The following is a 22,218-nucleotide window of genomic DNA, read 5'->3' as shown; positions in this document are numbered from 1 at the left end:
TGCCACGTCATTTGTAAACCCAGCTCAGTTGACTAACTTTTTATTTGTTTCAAAGCTGCTGGTAATTAAATTTCACTATTAATTTTAAAAACATAGGCCAATGAAGTCAAATATCATAATTATAAATGTGACATACCTACATTTACTGTCAAGTTGTCAATCAAGAATTGCCTTAAAAATAGGAATTCAAATATATAAGCGGGTACTTATCTGAACATAGAATGAAAACATCTTGTTACAAAAATTGTAATGGGAATGCTTGATATTTCGTTTTCTTATTAGCAAATAGCTATTTAATTTTAGCATAGTTGTTTTAAGTCAGAATTGCACAAAGTGAAACTAGGTTAAGTATATGTATCTTATTTTTAAATTAAGTTGTAGTTTTAGGTTTTTTTACTGCATTTTCACTCACAGTTTTTGTATATTAATATTTTTAAGCTATTTACTTAATAAGTTTTAGTAATGAAAGAAGTAATTTTAAATTATTTTATTTTATTTTAACACAAACTAAATTTGAAGCAAACGCGTCCTCTTGCTTCATATTTAGTTGTAAATGTATAAAATAGGTAAGGAAAATAATTTAGTAAATATAAATTGTATTTTATGTTAAAGCATTTATAAAATTAAGGCACATTTATCTATTGTAAGTTATATAAAATAAGCTAAGTGAGTATTTTATTGTAATATGTACATATTGCATTAATAAATTAAAATAATAATAATAAATAGCATAAGAACGATATTTTTGTTTTATTACATTCAGAAAACAATTAAGTGTGCCACTATAATGTTAATTTAATTTAAAATGTAGAAATTAATGACTAGACAAAAAAAAACAAATACTTTTGGATAACAAAATCAAATTAAATTAATAAATAAATATAAAACTTTTCACCAAATCTTTATTAACCACGATATTTTACTTAAAATAACTTTTCAAATTTATATGGCTGACTATCGTAATTAAATAGGTACGATTAAAAAACCAACTGACCAAATTTAGACAAAAATTTGGCCATCTAAAAACACCAAAAACTTTGGAATGTTCAATCTTGAAAATGTGTAATTTAAATACACAAGTCACTCACATTTGTAGTCGATGTAAGCCCGACTGTTTCGAACCTATCATTGGTCCATTGTCAAGATACATTTGAACGAAAAACTTCTAAAACCTGTCCCGTAAATATGTGAGAGATCCGTACTTTAATTAAATTGAATACCTATCCTGATATTTAAGAAGAATTTCACTTAGAATATAGTAGTAAATAGATAAGCTACTAATATACAGACTATTGAAGTTTGTAACGTGCCGCTAGAGCCTGGTAGCCTGGTCTGTGGCGCAGGCGCACTGGGTCGAGATGAAGGCTGGAAATAGAAAAAAAAGTTTTCATCACACTTGCTCGTAAACAGTGTCGTAACATGCAGGCTACCTTGGTTGCAACCCCTCAAATAAAACCCTCGACCTTAATGTGCTTGTCATGAAACCCGTGGTCGGTAAATGAGCCATTGCCCGTACTAATTTTGTCGTCATGCAGCCCAAGGTCGGTAAATGAGTCATCGCCCGTACTGATGCACGCCACCCCACCACCGCCCGACCGCACACGCCACGCGCGTCGGCGTATGCTGCAGGAGGGGGAGGGCGGCGCTGCCAAGGTATCACCAATAACTATTTGGTCGAATTATATTTTTTCTTTTACAAACATAAAATTGTACTCGCAAATGTGATGAAATGTCGCACGGGCGGTACTAGAATTACGAACATCGACTCATTAAACCCCTTATCTTCGACTTCGGGCTTCTAATAGACTCTCGTTCGTAATTCCTTATTTACCGCCCTTAAGACACAATGTACTATTATCAATGAACTGAAACAGTGAGGGTTTCTTTGACAGGCCAGTTGACGGTAGTATCGTGAGTTCCGTTCGACATTTGCGTCTCGTTTATGATTGGTTGAGCGTAATGAGCCAATCGCAAGCAAGACTGTAACGTCAAACGGACCTCTCGATATTTCGCCTGTCAAGAAAAAAATAATACTTTGCTCACCCGCGATCTTATGATAGCTACATTTATGCAAGAAATGTATGTACATGCAGTTTCTCCATCTACATACTGTAAGGACACTGCCGACACCGTGAGAGTTGCGGGCAGCCGGTGAATTAGTTAAGTATATGTATAACCACCAAAATAGGACCCACTGAAAATCAGCGTCGTGGCCCCCTGCCTCGACTCATGCTGAGTGGTCTCCTTTTTTGAGACAACTGCCACAATACACTTTTAGATTTAAGAAATTTGTAATCTGTTTTTTGTTGTTGTTGTTTCGAAATAAATTTTATTCATTAATTCATTCATTCAAAATTTGAAATTTATCATTTTCCTGATAATTCAAGCACATAATGGCACATTGGAAATCTAATTGTAATATTTAAATATTTATTCATTGTCGTTTAATATTATCGTTTTTATACGTTAACTAGCTTTTGCCCGCGATTTTGTCCACGTGGAATTCGGTTATCTAACCCTCGGGAACTGCATTTTCCGGGATAAAAAGTAGCCTATGTCATTCTCTGGCCCATAAACTATCTCTATGCCAAAAATCACGTCGATCCGTCGCTCCGTTTCGACGTGAAAGACGGACAAACATACAAACATACTTTCGCATTTATAATATTAGTATGGATAGGCTTACGTTTGACCACAATCACTACAAGCAATGTGGATTAAAATGGATCAAGTTAACTTATAATAGTAGATTGTACAACAAGAGGATAAAACGAGCTATTTTACCCAAGCATTCATATAGCCAACCGAGCCGGTACGGCGAGGGTGGATAGACACGTCGAGGGGAAAATGGGTTTAATGCTAGAGTTTTACACTCATTTTCACTTCGACTGCGAGCACCTATGTACCTTTTATTTTCATGCATTATTATATTATTATTATATTTTTTCAGTTTTATTGATTCATTTTGATCCATTTTTATTTCTATATAAATTGAAAAATGATTAAAAAAACATGTAGATTTTTCTTTGGCTTATGGCTGTTTTCACCTTATTTCCTTGGTCTTAGACGAAGATTTTACTTTATGCACTAGAGCATAAGTAATTGTATGTCGCCTAGATCCAGCATAAACACGAACTTTACGAGCATGGGAAGTGAAAATTATTTTATTTCATTTCATTTGTAAAGAAGAAGATAATTAGCTGTGTACTTACATGAGTAGTTGCATTCAAAAACAGGTTAGCATTTGTCTTCATACCAGGTGGAAGTCTGTACATAAGTCTACTTTCTTCTCTCCTAAAAACAAAATTTTAATGAAAATTTTATATTTTTTAACACTAATTGTTTGCCCGTGAAGCCGTTGACGCATCGAATCGGATCAGCAGGGCTACTACAAAACTCGAAACTCGAAGTTCGTGTCGTGCCGTCCCTCTCGTTTTCGTATTAAATAGTATATAAGTGTCGGAGGGACCGCACGACACGAAATTCGAGTTTCGAGTTTCGTAGTAGCCCTGCAGGATGACAACGAACGGACGTGGCTACCGCATAAGATCGGCTCCCGCCCGCGCTATCGCTAATGAATAGTGTCGCCCTGCTACGGCTTCGAGCGCACGGATCAGATGACAGGCGAAAGGATCAGTACCACTACCATAATTTTACAGTGACCGTATACTCCCGATAGCGACGGCGTAAATTATTTTTCATCATACTTGCTCGTAAACAGTGTCATAACATGCAGGCTACCTTGGTTGCAACCCCCCAAATAAAACCCTCGACCTTAATGTGCTTGTCATGAAATCCGTGGTCGGTAAATACTGATACTGCTGCGCCATGGCGCGCTGCTGCAGGACCACATGCACACGTGGCTCAGGCACATGCTGAGGGAGGGGGAGGGCGGCGCTGCCAACAGCGCAGCCTAAGGTATCGCCAATATTTGGAACATATATATTTTTTATTTTAGAAATATTAAACTTTACTCGCAAATGTGATAAAAAACATTGTATGTCGCACGGGCGGTACTAGAATTACGAACATCGACTCATTAAAGCCCTCAGTGCTTCGACTTCGGGCTTCTAATAGACTCTCGTTCGTAATTCCTTATTTACCGCCCTTAAGACAGAATGTACTATTACGCCGTCGCTATCGAGTACGGTCACTGTAAACTCATGGTAGTGGTACAGATCAAATACGACGACAAGCGAACGCAGCCGATCGAACGTCACAGCATCGCGTGTCGCGGAACGCGCTCGCGATGAAACTGCTGCGCGCGCGCCTTGGTTACTGTACACTCGTATACGACTCATCATCATCATCATCATCATCCCAGCCTATATACGTCCCACTGCTGGGCACAGGCCTCCTCTCAGAACAAGAGGGCTTGGGCCATAGTTCCCACGCGGGTCCAGTGCGGATTGGGAACTTCGCACGCACCATTGAATCGCTTCGCAGGTTTGTGCAGGTTTCCTCACGATGCCTCATGAGCTTTGCGGTGAAGTAAAACATCGTATACGACTATTTCTCAAAAAATTGCCCATTTTTCAGTTGTCCAGTTATTTAAAAAAAAAGTCCTGACGGTATTTCACCACAAAAAATAAGTAATATTGTTTTTAAATATATACCAAACCTTGTGGTAAAAGTGATAAAAAGTCAGATAATCTTTGTTGTTGGATCCAACAGAAAGTTTTGATGTAGTTAAAAAATTACCATTATTTCCTCACAAGATTTCGTGAGGTTTTCCTGACTTCAAGAAATTATGGACGTTTTACGTAGTTTGTTTTATGATCTCGTCCTTAGGGTTAATAATTTCTGGACAAAACTGATTTCTTGTCAATTTCATGACGGGACATCTTTTTGAGAAATACTGAAGCATGATTTAGAGCGTTTTCGAACGAACGCCGATACCGATATCGGGGTAAGTAAAATGTATGAAATATGTACCTGTCTTTCAGATTATCCGATCCGATATCGGATCATATTTCATACATTTTACTTGCCCCGATATCGTATCGGCGTCCGATACCGATATCGGATCGGATAATGTGAAAACGCTCTTAGTATGTTTAAAGATTGTAAAATTCTTTCCGATCCGATCCGATACGAGCCGTTTGGTAGAAATCTTACTTAAGGGACTTGATGTGAGAGTGGGCAGAGCAGCGGTCTCAATTGTCAACTATGAACTCCGGACTCCACCACTGAGTTGTGTGTAAAAGTTGTCATGAAGGTGGTAGATAGTGATACACTGATAAACCGACGACCACGGCCACTCTATCAAGTGTAGTGACTTACAAGAGGAAGGATGTTCCTCGTAAAAAAAATTAGGTATTCTTAAAATGTGACCTACATCCTATTTGTAGCTATTTGTCTATCTTCATCCTCAAACCAAGTCAGGTTCTGCATTAACGCTCCACTGTGGTCTGACAAAACCGTGTAGTAACATGCCTGGCGAGAGTCTGGGTCCAGCCTGAAATAAAAAAAAAACTAGGGTTTTATTTAGTTACTTCAACGGCGAACTCAATCACCTTTGAAAAAAATATTTGACATTCTTTTGCAAAAATACAGTTTTTTTTTCATAGAGCCCTGCAAAACTATTTCTACAGTTTGGCTGCAGTAGGTATACATACAATTATAACGTTATAAGAATACAAATTAATACAATGTGTACCTAATTACAAGTCAAAGTCAAAGTATCTTTATTTGTAAACATAGGTGGTTGCAATATGCACAAGTGTTATAGCGTAATCATCAAAAAAATTAAATTTCATAAAGGTTACATTGTTACAACTACGTGTATACTGTTTTATGGAAGAGTTTCTAAGAAAATATTGGAGCTTTTTATATCTAGATTAGATTAAATTTTTAGATTAGATCCAGCGGTTTAATTTTAATTTCGAAATTACGGCAGAAATATTTTTAGGCGTACAAATTCTTACAAGAATAAGACGAAGTTAGATCAATTGTTTACATTCGAAACCCTAATATTGAAAATTTCATCGACTTTGTTAGAGCTGTTTCCGATATCCAATAAAGAAATTAATAAAATATACAAGTTATATATATTCTTTTTCTACATCGACGGATCCACCCACAGAGTTAGTCTAAGACTCAGAAGTCTGTATTATACTAAGAAATTAAACACGTTTTTGGCACTGGAACGTAAATTAGCGAATGCATAATCCACATGCCAACCATTGTATTATCTATGTATGTTCTTATTATGTTGAATAAATCACAACGCTCCGTCATAAACGTATCTATTCCACTAGCAATATGGGGGTAAAAAAGACAGGGGCAAGACGAATGTTGGTGCGGGCATAAAGAAATCGCAGGTAACGGAGGATATCGAGACGGCTACAGACCATTATTCCATCGCTCCGACTCGGAAGTTATTAGGAGTAATGTAGTGGCGGCGGAATGCGCCTTTTTGTTCCTGGACCCTGGGCCGGCAACAACTCTCCTTTAGTTGTTGGTACTCATGGACGGTGATGATCATTTCCCATCAGGTGACCCGGATACTGGTTTCCCTCCCTCTCACAATAAAAAAAATCGTAACAGTTTAAATAATACTTAATTTTGTATTCTCACCCAACAGACCTGCCCAGCTGTTGTGTATACAGCTGCCTCACTCGATGCAGACACGGCTCGTACTGCACGGCGCACGCGAACGTAATGATGTTGCTTCGAAACAGCCGCCGCTGCTGCTGTTGCTCTAAGTCTTCCACTAGGGTGTCGTAAATCGCTTTTACGTTTCGTCTCATGAATTGCTGTAACAAATGGATATATGTTACGCCTTCAATACGGTATTTGACTACTCCTGAATTTGCCAGGTCTTATATATTATTATGAAAATATAGGTATACAGAAAGTGCTTAGCGGAGAGAAAACATAAATCAGTTGAAAATTGGTTTTATAGTGATTTTTTGAAAATTCTATATACCTGTCTCTTTCTCAAACGTTTTTCTCTATGCAGCAAGTATGACGCTCACATGCCAGTATGTCTTTCTTTATCTAATCTTGGATTTCAAACCTTTATAACTTTGTTATTTGTAAAGGTAGCTTAAAATTTGTTTCTCTATTCGATAACGGGCATTGTAAAGTTTTAATTTATAAAACATATAAAAAATAGTCAAATACCGTATTGATATAGGTAAGTAAGGGTAACTCTAGTTAAGAGAATTACTTAATTAGGTGGAGAAAATTAGGCTCACTACTTGACACTACTATTTTAACTCTGACTCTTTTTATTGTGCTCCAGTCCTCCTGTGTTTGTTTATTATTTTAAAATTTCGTATACTTTTTTTTCATACGGCCTTTTTGATAATTTTTATTGCTATTTTATGTACGTATTATAATTATAGTACGGTCGGTTCCCTAACTTATATATTTTTTCATACTAGTTGTTGAGAGAATGAATGAAAACAGATAGACTAGGCAGATCTATAAGTCGAGCGTGAATGGGAACGTTGGAAGAGGAGCCTAGACGAACGTACTTACCACGATCAAATCGAGAACGTTCTGAAGAAAGGTTGGGTCAGGAACGAGTACTCTAAACCCACGTGTATGCATGAAAAGATTGATGAATGTAGAGCAAGCGAGAGTTGTAATGACATGTGGAAGGATGTAGTCTCTGCCTACCCCATTGGGAAAGAGGCGTGATTTTATGTAGGCATGTATGTATGTATGTAGTTGCACAGAAAGTGGATAATTATGTTAGGGCACCGATTGTTGTAAGTATGTATATTTATATATTACACTTGTAGTTAATCTGAATATTATAGTTTTGGTTTCTCCTGTGTTTTTGTTTCCGCAAACTACTTTGACGTATTTGTGTTATATTCTGTATAAAAATTGTCTGGAAGAGATAGTTTTTAAGCTATAAAACGGCTTCTACCTTCATTTTGTCTCTGTGTAATGTCAAAGTCTGTCTGTCTGTATGTGGCCGACCGATTACGATGTGGTTTTTTTACGTGAAATCGAAATTTCTTGCGGTGATTCTTAAATCGGTTCAACCATTTTTGAGATATCGAACATTTAAATGATAATGAAGGGGATTTTTCAATTTTTGCAAGTTGGATAGACTTTTATACCAAGCAAGTAAAAAAATATTAAGTAAAAAATTACATTTTTAACAGATGTTATATGTCTGCGCTGAGAAGGTTACGGTTGTTATACTATTGCAGGTTCATCTTCAGATCTGTAATATTCTTACCTGCCATTCCTCATACAGGGCTTTAGTGAAGTCGCACGCTGCGTATTCTATCTTCAGCAGCTCGAAGCCAGTGATGGCGGACTCCCAGACCGCGTAGCTTTGTTCTTTGTCCAAATAGCTCAGTATTTCTACCGCCAACTCATAACTGAGGTCCCCAGCGGCGTACAGTGCAAACACGTCACTTACAATCTGGAAACAGTAGCAGTTACTTTAACTTATAATCTGGAAACAGTAGCATATGCTTTAACTTATAATCTGGAAACAGTGGCATATGCTTTAACTTATAATCTGGAAACAGTAGCATGCTTTAACTTATAATCAGGCGTTATTTTGAGGATGTGTACGTATTAATCGCGGAGTAGAAATATAATTACTTGAGAAGTATGTATTTAGTGTTATTGCACACATTTGCATTGTGATATTTGTCGATTTGTCATCAGGCGAGATACGGGTCAATCACGATCAGTTATAAGTAAAAAAAGTTTGATTGTATAATCTCGAAAAAGAGATTTAAGACTGAAAATAAAAAAAATTTTTTTAATATTTATACTCCTAGGTAAGCTCATTATCAAATTATTCATTGCAATTGCTCGTTTATTTTTCTATCTGGTAACTTTTTAAAGAATATAGGAATATTCCGTGCAAAGCTTGAACAGAAGACGTACCATCAAGTCCAAAACTATAGCTTTTTCTTAGTGATATTCTATTAATACTTTTAGAAATTTAAAACCAAGGTCCTATCGGAACTTATAAATACAGAACCCTAACTACAGTCAAAATCGTTTATAACGACATCATTTATAACAACATAAGGGGTATAACAACCAAAAAACCCCATAGCACACTAGTTACATTGCCAGTTCTACAATAGAGTTCTATAATAGAACTGCCAATGGAACTAGTGAGAACACACACAAACTTGTACATTTAAATAGCACTAGAGTTTACCCGCGGCTTTGCACGCGTAAACTATTCGATCTGGTACAGTTGAAATTCCGGAATTTTATAAAATTCCCCAAGGAATTCCCAAAATTTATATCATGGTCTTCATTGAGGTTGTGTTAAGAACAACTGTCCAAGTTTTCAAGACTCTAAACCGAGCGGTTGTTATTTCAAGATTTTATCCCTATCCCGTGGGAATATCGGAATAAAAGTTAGCCTATGTGTTATTCCAGATGTCCAGCTATCTACATACCAAATTTCAACCAAATCCGTCCAGCCGTTTTAGCGTGAAGGAGTAACAAACATACATACACACGCACACACACAAAATTACGCATTTATAATATTAGTAGGATTGATTGTAACACAACCATCAACCAAATATTGTTCTCTCTTTAATGGTGTTATAGACCATGACCATGGTTTTGACCATAGTGGAATCTTTGGAATTCTAACTGATGACGATACTGACTTGGGCTCGGTTTAGCTCATCGATGGACAGGTGGTTTTCCTGTAGCGTCTTGGCGATGAGTAACCACGTGTCTGCGTCGTAGTTGACCCGGTAGTATCCTGAAAACCAAAACACAAACTTTTAATACACTATCAGAGTAAATATAAGGTGAAACTGTACCGGCACTAGATTGCTTAGCTTGCGATATGGTTAACACGACAACTATACAGTCTGGAGCCTCAGTAACTTCTCATCCGCCACTGTCAACCCATCAATACCTAAGTGGAACCATGTTGCAAAACAATTTATCATTTGGAATATCTCCGAAGAACCAGTAAAAGAATCGTAAAAAACTTTGCAAGCACAAATCTTTTATATTTTATGATAGTTCATCTAATGACGCTTCAAGTAGAAAAGAATCAACCGGAACTCTTGATGCTCAAAAATATCTTAACACTCGCTTACACTGTGTTGGACCCAGATTTTGCAGAACGGAACTGGCTCCAAAAAACGGCAAGGAATTAAGAAAGTGAAAAATAACTAAAATAAGAATAGAACTGAATTGAATAGAAACCATGAAAACAATCAAACTAATACCTACAGCCGTTTTCGAGAAGTCCGAGATCATAGACAATAACGAAACCCTAATTGAGAACCTCCTCCTCTTTTTGATGTCGGCTAAAAACATTCGTGCGGGTTTTGCCAACAAACTACACAGTAATTATTTCAAGCAATAAACCAGACTAAATCAAAATTGTTATTAGCTCTAGATTCCTAGGTTTGCTTTGTAATCGATGCGTGGGCGGCTCGCAAAATAGATGTTTATGCTGGCGGCCAAGGTTTTCCGCGCATGTAGGTTGCAAAGTCAAAGCAAAGTCTAGGTCATGATAATATTTATGCTAATAATAAGAAAAACTATTTTTTTCAAGAACTAAATTTTTGTACGAAGAAATAAAGTAATCTTGTACATTCAATTTAAATGACATGTTTTTTATCGGATGTGTTTAAGCATCCAAAATTATACCGACTTAATTTATAATGTCAAATAATATTTAACGACGGATAATTGATTTCAAATAATACCTACTTGAAATCAATTAAAACGTGTCAGTAGTTTTTAAGCCTGGTTCAAGCTCTAACGGTGTAATCATTTTGCATTATCTTAAAACGCCTGACATATTTATAGTAGCAATAAGTTAGAAATGTAAATTATTCTCGTTGGCTTTCATTAAAATTAGGTATTTTTGAAGATTTAGCTGTTTAAATACTCTTTACTATATTTAAAGTCCGATAAAAATAGATAATGACGCCTAAAAAAATTAAAAACTTACTTACATAAAACTAAGTTCTGTAATAAAGTAAGACAAACTATAACACAATATTAAACTTAAACAGTTTTCCGGAATTGTAGAAGGAACTATAAAAACTAATACAGAATTATATTGTAGGATTAATACCTGATGCTCGTCGATTAAGGATAATCCAGCCGCCATTGAGGTTCTCCGCAAATGAGTAGGTAGATGTGCTGATGGTGAACCGTGGTTGGTGGCAGTTGTAGCAGTTCTGATTGTGCTGTATCACGTATGAGATCGGGATGAGGAACTTGGTATCGTAACGGAACTCCTTGGTGAACATGAATTTTCTCTGAAAGAAAAGTTCATGTCAAATCATAGTAAATCTTTTTTATATTTTTTTTAGTCAAGCACCTGAAAAAAAAACGAAATCTTTTCAAACAGAGGGATCACCATCATTAACCAAACATTATAGTTTTAAAAGACTAAATTTTCCACGAATCTTTTCAAACAGAGGGATCACCATCATTAACCAAACATTATAGTTTTAAAAGACTAAATTTTCCGCATAGATTTAAAAAGTTTTGTTTTTTTTTCGTGTTATTTTTCTGCTAAACACACCAATATTCCTCTCATCCCAAGCTGAAAGAAGCTACTTTTAAGCAACAAAAAACTATTTATTCATAATGCACATTATTTTTTCTTGCATAACAATATCTCATAAAATCTTTTTTACCTGTTTCAGCAGGATGACATTTGGGCTTCTATCCCTAAACACCTCTACGTTGATGACTGGATATCCTGACTGGTGTATCCAAGAGTCTAGCACTCTTGAAGACGTGGACCCATTAAAGAACTGATGGAAGCACTCCACAGTCTCTTTGTCCAGATTAATCATGAAATCTTCTATGGATATATACGAACCCCTCCTTTGAATAAAAATATTGAAATAAATATATTGTGTTGTTTGTATAACATTTTTGGAGACTATTTTATATCATTCCATTTATCTTTATAATCTTTACATTTGTCTTACCTCTTGTTAATATATTTCACCAAAGCTGCATGAAATTTCTCAGTTCCAATCCAGTTCTCCACCATCCACAGTAAAGACGCAGTCTTCATGGTCATCAGCTCCGTGTACCTTGGGGGTATTTCTACTGCTAAAGTCCGATTGAAGTTGATTAACGAAGGGGTACTATGGTGCCAGTCCACCAACATGGCTCTGTGTCTCATTTCCAAACCGTAGAATCCGTAGGGCCAGCCGGTCTTATAACTTTCACCGTTGTGATGATACTAGAAATAATAAATATTGTTCTATTGGGTTAAACGAGACCACGTTATATACATGAATGATCTTTTTCACTGTAATCTTTTACCTTGCCTCTCTCTCCGGTATCATATATTACCTACATTGATTACAGAATAGTTTGTAGTTCATTAGTATTGACCTCTAATGGTTTAAACCTAACTTAATCAATTACCTATTTGTCTGTTTCATAAAGCATCAAGTCTAAAGCAAAATAACTGATTACTGTTACGTTAATAGTTTGTGCGTGATCTTAAATACTACGTTTCATTAAATTTTATTCAGTTATATCTAAATCATGGTGCATAGTTTGATTAACATTCCATCAAAGCTAGGTAATATTGCCAAATATTGTATTAAAGAATGATGAACCTTTCCCAAGAAGTAATACGCAAAGTAAGTGGCCACGCCTTCCTTGAACCACTCCTCCTTCCAGGTGGTTCTCGGGTGTTCTCCAGGGTTGCCGAGCCAAATCCTGCACAGCTGCTGAGTCAGCTCAAACGTCATCTTCTCCAGCTGTCTAATGCTTGTCAGTTCCGGGACATACGCTAACCTAATATACCTGAAAGGCCATTATAAACATTTATTGAATCAAGCGGTTCTTTGCGGAGGTCCATATCAATGAAGGTCAACAAAACGAAGGTGAACAAAATAATTGTTTTAGTTCATCATTATAAATCCATTAACTGAACTATGAACTCTTGTGTGAAAAAATAATTATTTTAAGCCCTTTTTTTGGTTTTATCTATCTGTGTAAACATAGTTAATTCAGAGTTGAGAAAGGTTAACAGAACAATCGCAATAAGATGCTCCAAAAACAGCCACACATAATTGAGAGCTTTACTCATTCTTTTTTTTATTCGAAGTTTGAAATCATTTGTTTTTGACATTCTAACTAGAATTTAACCCGCATTCTGTTCACTGTTACTGAGATGATTACACCATCAGTTCCCCGACTAACCAATTCGAAAATATTAATACGCAAATACTTAGTGGACCAAGTTCATCCCGGTTAGCGCATTCACAAAATTTCTTCGTATAAAAAAACTGAGCTTTACTTTTATGATTAACGAATTGATTATCTTAAGTTAACAATCACTTACCCGTTAGTCAGAAGATTCCAGCTGCCGATCTCATAACCATTCAAATTTGATGGCACCGCCACAATATTGATAGGACCATACATGATCGGTCGATCAATGGTGGAGTACTCATGGATGAGATTCATAATACTCTGGCCAAACTTAAGGATATAATTGTAGTATATCATAGTCGGGCCTGGTGCCCAAATTACGATGGTATCATTCGTATTTCTTGCTCGCATTGAAGCGTTTGAAAACTGAGAATAGACGAAGCCTATTTCGTTCAATGAGACTTGTGGTGAAGGTTGATATTCGATGAATATGTAGTTGTTGCGGTTCCTGAAATAGACAAATAAAATTTGTTTATTTACAAGCTTTTTTACAAGCAAGTGCAAGTGCAGGTGGTAGGACCTTGTGCAAGGTCCGCCCGGATTGCTACCACCATCTTGCTCGCTAATCCTGCCGTGAAACTGCAGTGCTTGCACTGTTGTGTTTCGACGTGGAGAGTAAGACAGCCGGTGAAATTACTGGCACTTGAGGTATCCCATCTTAGGCGTCTAGGTTGGCAACGCATCTGCAATCCCCCTGGTGTTGCAGGTGTCTATGGGCGGTGGTGATCTCTTATCATCAGGAGACCCACTTGCTCGTTTGCCATCCAGTTGAATAAAAAAAAAAGAAAGAAAAGCTTCTATTTTAGTTTCACGTGTCCCGTTGTCTCTGTAATCAAATCTTGCAAGTTGAATTCGACCAACTTTCAGCAGTCGGATTGACTTGAAATTTGGCATACTTATGCAAATTGCGTGACAAATAGAACTTACAGTAAGTTTCACAATAGTAGTTTTTGCAACTGTTTAGTTTTAAGGCCTAATTACGTTGCATACATTTGTTTATCTACATCCATATATTAAATCCTCTATCATGCGTTCAAGAACCATTGAGAATGACCTGCATTGCAACCAGAACTATGTCTGCCCCACGACCTCCTGCGCCTGCGCCACCGCTAAGGTGCGGTAATGTTCATTACGATATAGATTTCGGTATCGTAGACCATTACGATACTGCCGTGTTCATAAAAGAATCCAATGTCGTATTGCTGATCATTATCTATGGTTTTTAAACGCACAATGGAGGATTTACTATATGGGTGTAGATAATGATATTATATTACACGGTTCATCGTATTAACGTTTGCTAGAGTGATTGTTTAATTTTTTATGCACTATTATTTCGCACTATGATTTTTCTGTGAAAAGGTTCTACAACGGGTCACGATTAAATTGGTTAGTCACTTAGGTACTAGATAAAATATTGGACTACACAGTAATATAAAAGTACCTACTATTTATATTATTATTATTATTTTGCTACATACTTATAACACGTTATAGTGATCTTGAATGATCATCAACTTGTAATTATGTCTATCGAAATATTACCACAAACTTAGCAGTAAAGAACGAAGAGAAAACATTAACAGATGGTTAAAATTGTGCATCAACTATGACAAACATAGCGATGCTGCAAAAAGTTGTCCGCAGACCACTTTTAAATCAATAAGTGGAGGTTTAATCCCATATAGCCATATACGTAGCGTCGTCGGAAATAGAAAATGTCTACTTTCCCAAAGCAAGAATCTCTCACGGTCAGCTTTGCCAATTTGTGTTTATCATCATTATCATCTTCTTTTTACAAGCTTTTGTTTAACTTGCCCCTGTCTTTTAGGTCAAATCTTGCAAGTTCATTTTGACCCACTTTCGGTGGTCGGATTGTTCAAAACAAAAAAAAAAAAACAAATTTCGGGAGGGGGACTGACGTCACGCCATGCTAAAAAATATCGCATGGAGTGACGTCACGCAAATCTTTAAAAAAACTGGCTATATCTTCATCATTAGGGTTCCGTAGCCAAAATGGCAAAAACGGAACCCTTATAGTTTCGCCATGTCTGTCTGTCTGTCTGTCCGTCCGCGACTTTGCTCAGGGACTATCAATGCTAGAAAGCTGTAATTTTGCACGAATATAATATGTAAACTATGCCGACAAAATAGTACAATAAAGAATTTTAAAAAAAAATTTTTTTAGAGTACCTCCCATAGACGTGAAGGGGGGGTGTTTTTTTTCTCATCCAACCTTGTAGTTTGGGGTATCGTTGGATAGGTATTTTAAAACTATTAGGGGGTTGCTAAAAAGATTTTTCTATTCAGTGATTTGTTTGCAAAATAATTATTCAATTTGAAAGTGCACATTTTCATTAAAATCGAGCGTCCCCCCCCCTCTAAAATCTAAACAGGTTGGTGGAATAATTTGAAATAAAAACAGGATGGTAGTAAGCATATCAAACTTACAAGGACAACTATAACGATTAAGTTTTCTTGAAAATTATCAGTAGTTTATGAGAAAATAGCAGCCTAAGCTTGGAATATTCCGTACAAAATACGAAAATTATTTTTCGTAATGGCTACGGAACCCTATTTCGGGCTTGTCCGACACGCTCTTGGCCGGTTTTTATATATTTGTTACTCATCATCCTCATATCAGCCATAGGACGTCCACTGTTGGACATAGGCCTCCCCAATAGACCTCCAGTTGCCTCGGTTGGAAGCGGCCTGCATCCACCGTGAACCGCGACTTTAACCAGGTCATCCGTCCATCTCGTTGGTGGACGTCCTACGCTGCGCTTGCCGATCTGCGGTCTCCACTCGAGAACCTTTCGGCCCCAACGACCCGTCTCCGTGCTATTTGGCCTGCCCATTGCCACTTCAACGAGCTAAAAAGATTTGCTACTACCTACTTATAAGTTATAATTACACAGTGCATTCGTTTTAAGCAGTAATACTGTGTTATGTTTTTGAAAAATAAATAAATTTAATCATTTAAACACTGGAAGTAACAATAGTCGCAAAGATAGGTTTTCCTGCTTCTTATTTGTGTGGGCGCATAAATGTTAGTAATCAGATTAATACAACTCTGCTAGATCCTACGCGTATTAAAAGTACTTAAGTGAACATAATACGTAATAGGCAATATCGTAAAACTTATCAAGTCCTTGGCTGAAACCTACACAGATATTAGTAATTCAATTAGTATGCCACTTCCTCATCGTATGTAAAAGCACTGAGCAGTATTGAAATCCTACTTTGCCTGGCTTTGGTTGGCATTTCGATAAAATTTTAAAAACTTGAATTAGTTTCTTAACCCGTCGAGCGATTTAAGCACACACGTGTGTGCCTAAGGAAACCTGTCCGAAAATGCGCTAGGTGCACTCAGTGAGTGTGTCTATCGCAGTTCCGGATAAATTTCACTAGGCGCTTTTTGCAGCCCCAAATCGCTCGACGGGTTAATCTGGACAAACGTATAAACGTAACACACTAAAATTAAACTTCCCTAAGATTAATTACTCTACTTCTCTAGTTTTCTTGATTTCCGTTAGTTTCGAGAGATGCCTCAGGTTATTGATAGAAACTACCAGGTTACTTTATGGCCAAATGAAAAAAAAAGTTATTTTTAAAGGTCACATTGTAATTATTTCAAACTTGAGGAGTAACATTGTCGTTACACATAAAAGAGACATTAAACAATCTAATTTTTACGGTTCCGTACCCAAAGGGTGCCAACGGAACCCTATTACTGAGACTCCGTTGTCTGCCTGTCTGTCCGTCCGTCTATCACAGGGCTCTATCTCTTGAGTTGTAATAGTTAGACACTGGAAATTTTCACAGATTATTTATTGACCACTTGGCCGGTTTTTAACTTTGCTAAATTTGTGTGGACCACAAACACTTTTCTTGCGGACTTTAAAAATGTCATATAAGAGTCTACTGGGAAGGTAGGATTACCACATCTCTGATAATCCTTTGATCTACTTATAATATGGGTTTTATGACTTCAAGCGATGCTTGTAATTTATTTGATCGCAGGAAATATGAGTACTTCAAACATTTCAACTAAAAATAACCGCTGCATTTGTGCAATAATGTATTGAATTCAATTACTGATAAACATTGAGAAACCGTTTAATAATTCAAGCACACTGACGCATGACTTTTTTTAGTTTATTAGCTTTGTCTTGTTTATGTTTATTTACAATTGTAATGGTAATCAAGATCGGCCGAGGTAGCTATATAGTAGTTTGACCTATGGCTATAAGAGGATCGTGAATTCAATCCGGGCTTTCAATTTTTAATAACTCATGTGCAAAATTCTAAGCGGTAACCTGTGTCCAACAATGAGACGAATATAGGCTGGGAATCATCTCATCAATTAGATGATTTAATATATTGATGATAACAACGAAAATTGAGAGAGGAGAGTTTGTTAGCTTAAAATTAAATGTGAATGTAGTTTGTTCTTTAAAAAAACCGGCCAAGAGCGTGTCGGACACGCCCAAAATAGGGTTCCGTAGCCATTACGAAAAAATTAAGTAATATATTTCTAAGGATTTCGTATTTTATACGGAATCTTCCAAGTTTAGGTATATACCTTAGGCTGCTATTTACTCATAAACTACTAATAATTCTCAATCAAACTTAGCCGTTATAGTTTTCCTTGAAAGTTTGATATACTTACTACCATCCTGTTTTTTTTCCACTCACAGGTTTAGATTTTAGAGGGGGCGGGGACGCTCGATTTTTATGAAAATTTGCACTTTAAAGTTGAATATTTCGCAAACAAATCACTGAATCGAAAATTCGTCTTAGCAACCCCGTAATGGTTTTAAAAGCCCTATCCTAACCATAGCTAGTTTTGTAGCTTGCCGGTCGTTGTCACTTTTTGTCCATAGTCAGCCGACATTGGTGGCCCGAAATGGTGTCAAATATTTGTGCTTACGATGTATCAGAAGTATGGCAACATAACTGATAAACCCACAGCTAAACTAAATATGGACACATTTATTGGATTTTTCACAACAGTTAATTGTAAAGCCCTTGCATACCGCGTTTTTAAACGCGCCGTCGACTTTTCCTTCGTGCTTTTTTTTCCTGTTTTCGTCGTGGGTTTAAAAATCAACAGAAAGCGCTGCTGCTCACATCAGAGGCCTTATTGTGTAATGCACTCGGAATCAAGATTGTTTTCATCACCTCTTTCTATCACACGGTATGGCATGAGACTAAAAAGAGATGATGACAATCGCGAGTAACACAGCGTTACACAATATGGCCACAGTTCACCTTTGTCGCCGTTTACGATACCCACGGGAAAATGGGCCCGTCCTATTCTAAACCCGGGCACGGCATGGACTTTCTATGATACAAAGCAACCGACTCTGGTCCATACTTTACGGATTTATTTTCCATCCGTATCTTTTTATTTGGTCATACCTTATATAGCGAGTTGTCATTTTGAGTAGAGTTGCCTCGTTAAGCATAACATACATACCTACAATAATTGTCACGGTTGACAAGCATGTTGTCAACTTTATAGTTAGTTAGATCACTGAGTTCAAGATTTTTGATGGCGAGGAATCGGATCGGGAAGTATGACAATGTTTTTTGTGAGTTATGTTGTGCTCCGTCAGAATCAAAACGTCTTTAGACAAAGAAATGTATAAAAGTTAAAAGAAAAGACGAAATGATTCATCAAAAGATGAAAAAGGGAAGATTTAACGGGAAGTTTGCCATTTATAAACAACTAACTAAGTGTAATTATTTAGTACTTGCTACCTTTATAATCGTCTTGGTTTCTCATACGTACAGTAGAGACATCACTATATCGGATGTTTATATGTAGGTACTATACATATTTAACTAGTTACCTATTAATAAATTACAAACGCAAAACAATCCGTCGAGGCTGCCATACTTTGCAGTTGTATGATTTTTTGATAAATTAAAATTGTATTAGGAATTATACTTTGGGAAACAAAGATAGTTAAGTTTATGATAGCTTTTCGTTACATTTTAATTTAAGTAAAACGGAAAAATAGCAATGGATTACCTGCATCAAAATTAATTAAAATTGTGGGCATTTTTACTTTAAATGACGCAAATAACTTTTTTTCAGAATCACGAGTACTACTCGTATTGATTTAAACGAAGAAAAAGTGTCCCTAATGTTTTTGTCAGTTTTGTGACTTTTTTTTTTCATATAGTTTATATGGTTTACTAATGTTTCGGCGTTTGGCAACCTGTTTCATTTCGCAACTTTTCATTTCCCAACTGTTTAATATTTCTGAAACTGTGAATATTTCAGGATTTTTATAAAACTAACCTAACCTAACCTAAAGGGTTCTACACGATGGCCCTGAAATAAATCCTGATATATTTACAGTTTTAGAGTTTGCAAAATGAAAAGTTGCGAAATGAAACAGGTTGCCAAACGTTACGTTGCGAAAAGGCAGTACTCGAGTTTAAATGGGTCGTTACGAAATGGACACATAATTTTTTTATGGAAAATTGGGGACTTTTTTCTTTGTCAAAATCAATAGTACTCGTGATTCTGAGTATGGAAAATCCTGGATTACCCAATTCTGAAAAAAATAGGTTCCGTCATTTAAAGTAAAAATGCCCTTGTATTGGAAATTAATGTACCTATAATTGTTCCAATCATTTATTTAACTTTTGACAGCTCGAGTACTAATTAAAATAGTGATTTTATTCATGAAGAAGTTTTAATCGATTTAACACATTCATATTTTATTTTTGCTCAACATTTTGCATTGTTTATAAACATTCACAGGTGTTTAAGTTACTTTATCTTACATATTAAAATAAACCATTTATGTTAATTTAATATGTTATCACTTCCGACGGTAATTTAGTAATTTCGTCAATTATGAATGACGTCACTCACAACGAGACGCCCGTGGTAGGTATAATTAAAAATAGTATTACAGTGCCTATTTAGTTGTTTTAATTTTTAATCGCTAAAGGCATATTAATGTATTTATTATTTTTAATATATTATATTATAATCACAATAATTTTAAATGTATGTTTTATTTATAAAATCGATTTACTTCAAAACGGTTTTTATAGTCTATGGTCATTCATTACGAATGGGAAATCACTAAGTGGGCGGTACCCGTCCACGAAGTACGGTATTCTCTGTAGTACATTGTACCGAAAATTATTGTAAAACTTTACGTGCGTGATCTGTCAAAAGTTAAATAAACGGTTGGACGACTTTAAGTACCTACTTTAACATACAGTTAAGTTCAGAATAGTGATGGATACGGTTCGGCCAAGTATGATTCGCATGGGTAATGTTAAATTTTTGTTTAATTTAGTTTATACTTACATTCTTCTCTGTTCTTCAGCTATCACCAAACTAGAGTTGATGTACTGCATACCCCGTTCACCGGGTATGGTGTTTATTTTGAACTTGAACACTGCCTCAAACCGGTTATTGTCGAAACAAGGGAAGAAGTACTTCGCGTGGTTGCGAGATAGCCGCGTCAAGATCATATATCTGGAACAAAAATGCAAAGAATTTTACCTTATTGCTCATAAAAATGTACTTACTAGATAGTTGTGGCAAAGTTTGTGTTGTGTTTTTTAAAATGCCCAAAACTGTAAGGTGTGTGACAAACGAATGTTAGTTTACAAGGGGGTTAGTGTCGCGAATAATTGCGATTTAAGAATTTTGGTTTCTTTAAGGGGTAAGCTCCTGGTTAGCTCCATGAGCAATGTCCCGTTAGATGGCGCTGTTATCAATAGTCCTTTTTTTCAGGTTTTTTTCGTAATTATGAAGAATTTATTTCACCAAAAACTAATGGCGGAGTATCTAAGGCGTAACCGATTTTTTGCCCCACACTTCGAAATGAATATTCCGCCAAAGCCGCAAACAGTGCTTTACTTGAACGTCAATGCGAGCCGTATACGGACACTAGGAGTCACGCAACAACTCAATAGACAGCGCCAGCTAGCGAAAGTCTATTGCGACACTTAGCTACCCGATCGGGGTACTCCTTCGAGTATATTCACTTTTTTTATCGAGTCACGAAATTTTGTACCAACTGTACTTTACTCGAAATTTTACTTACGACCTATAAAATCTATAAGTATTTATTGATAATTAGAGCAGGGTCTTGGATAACTGTTCGCATATTATGATACGAGCCAAACGCCTTTCAAGTGTTCATAATATGTGTACGATAAATTGAAAAACGAGATTCTGACCACGGTTTCTAGTCTTGTGTGATGGTCTTGCTATTATTCAGGTTATATTTATAGTTACTTTTCGTAGTTCTACCATTGCTTAAAGTGGTCATGGTCGTCGGTTGAAAATCGTTTAGCACGAGTTTCTTGGGAAAATAGTGCGGAGGTTTGTCCTTACTTCCACGCCGCAGAGCTGGAGTTTGGAATTCGTAGTTGGCAATAGAGAGCGCTGCCACCAGGGCTTTAGTCATCTTGTACGACACGCACAGGAATGCACAGGCAATCAAGTTTATCAAGGGCATCCGTAAGGCCAAAGTCCCTTAAGACACTGTTACACATGATCTTTAGTAGCAAGAAAGCATGGCTAGTTCGGAGACAAATGCTAATAGTAGCATGTGTGAACAGGACATGCTTATCATTCGAGCATGCTTATTATGGCAAGCCGAGGCGCTCGGAGGAGAGGGAGGGGAAAGGTAATAAGCAAGTGTGAACGCGTTTTGCTTCAGTCCAGTAACGAGCATGTGTAACAGTGCCTTTAGACATACCTAATATTTTATGAACAGTGGTTCGTGTAAGCTCTTTCTATCAAAAGAGGTAATAAAATCCATACAGAGTTTACTATATCCTAATTATCATCATCATCATCACTCAATTTCTGTGGTATAGACTTTTTGGTAGGATTAGTAATCATAAGCTGCTAATATCAATTATTAAAAGTTGCTAACCATGAAAAGAGTGACGAAGAGTTTATCTAGGCTTCTGCATCTGGATTTCTCAGTTCGTATATATAATTACTAGCTTATCCCGCGGCTTGCTCCCGTTGAAGAAAAAAAATCTACTCTGTAG

The 22,218-nt window shown here is 36.5% G+C and overlaps 1 protein-coding gene across 2 annotated transcripts in view; it reads right to left on the bottom strand.

Moving 5' to 3' along the window:
* Positions 1-66: 66 nt before the first annotated feature.
* LOC141427608 (aminopeptidase N-like) overlaps positions 67-22,218 on the bottom strand; it is a 61,988-nt gene continuing 39,836 nt past the window's right edge. The window contains exons 2-13 of one of the 2 annotated variants that reach the window (XM_074087207.1): positions 20,513-20,683; positions 13,301-13,618; positions 12,570-12,759; positions 11,925-12,184; positions 11,625-11,817; positions 11,054-11,240; positions 9,618-9,715; positions 8,204-8,392; positions 6,580-6,758; positions 5,339-5,458; positions 3,213-3,294; positions 67-1,365 (exon numbers count right to left, since the gene is read on the bottom strand). In XM_074087207.1, the coding sequence (XP_073943308.1) occupies positions 1,249-1,365; positions 3,213-3,294; positions 5,339-5,458; positions 6,580-6,758; positions 8,204-8,392; positions 9,618-9,715; positions 11,054-11,240; positions 11,625-11,817; positions 11,925-12,184; positions 12,570-12,759; positions 13,301-13,618; positions 20,513-20,683 (2,104 nt within the window). In that variant the 3' untranslated portion in view covers positions 67-1,248. The remainder of the gene's footprint in view (positions 1,366-3,212; positions 3,295-5,338; positions 5,459-6,579; positions 6,759-8,203; positions 8,393-9,617; positions 9,716-11,053; positions 11,241-11,624; positions 11,818-11,924; positions 12,185-12,569; positions 12,760-13,300; positions 13,619-20,512; positions 20,684-22,218) is intronic. The other variant, XM_074087208.1, reaches the window with a different exon arrangement.

The sequence above is a fragment of the Choristoneura fumiferana genome, chromosome 4, assembly GCF_025370935.1.
Source record: "Choristoneura fumiferana chromosome 4, NRCan_CFum_1, whole genome shotgun sequence".
Lineage (NCBI taxonomy): Eukaryota > Metazoa > Arthropoda > Insecta > Lepidoptera > Tortricidae > Choristoneura > Choristoneura fumiferana.
The sequence above is the reverse complement of the archived record's forward strand: the minus strand, read 5'-3'. Positions and strand labels throughout refer to the sequence as shown.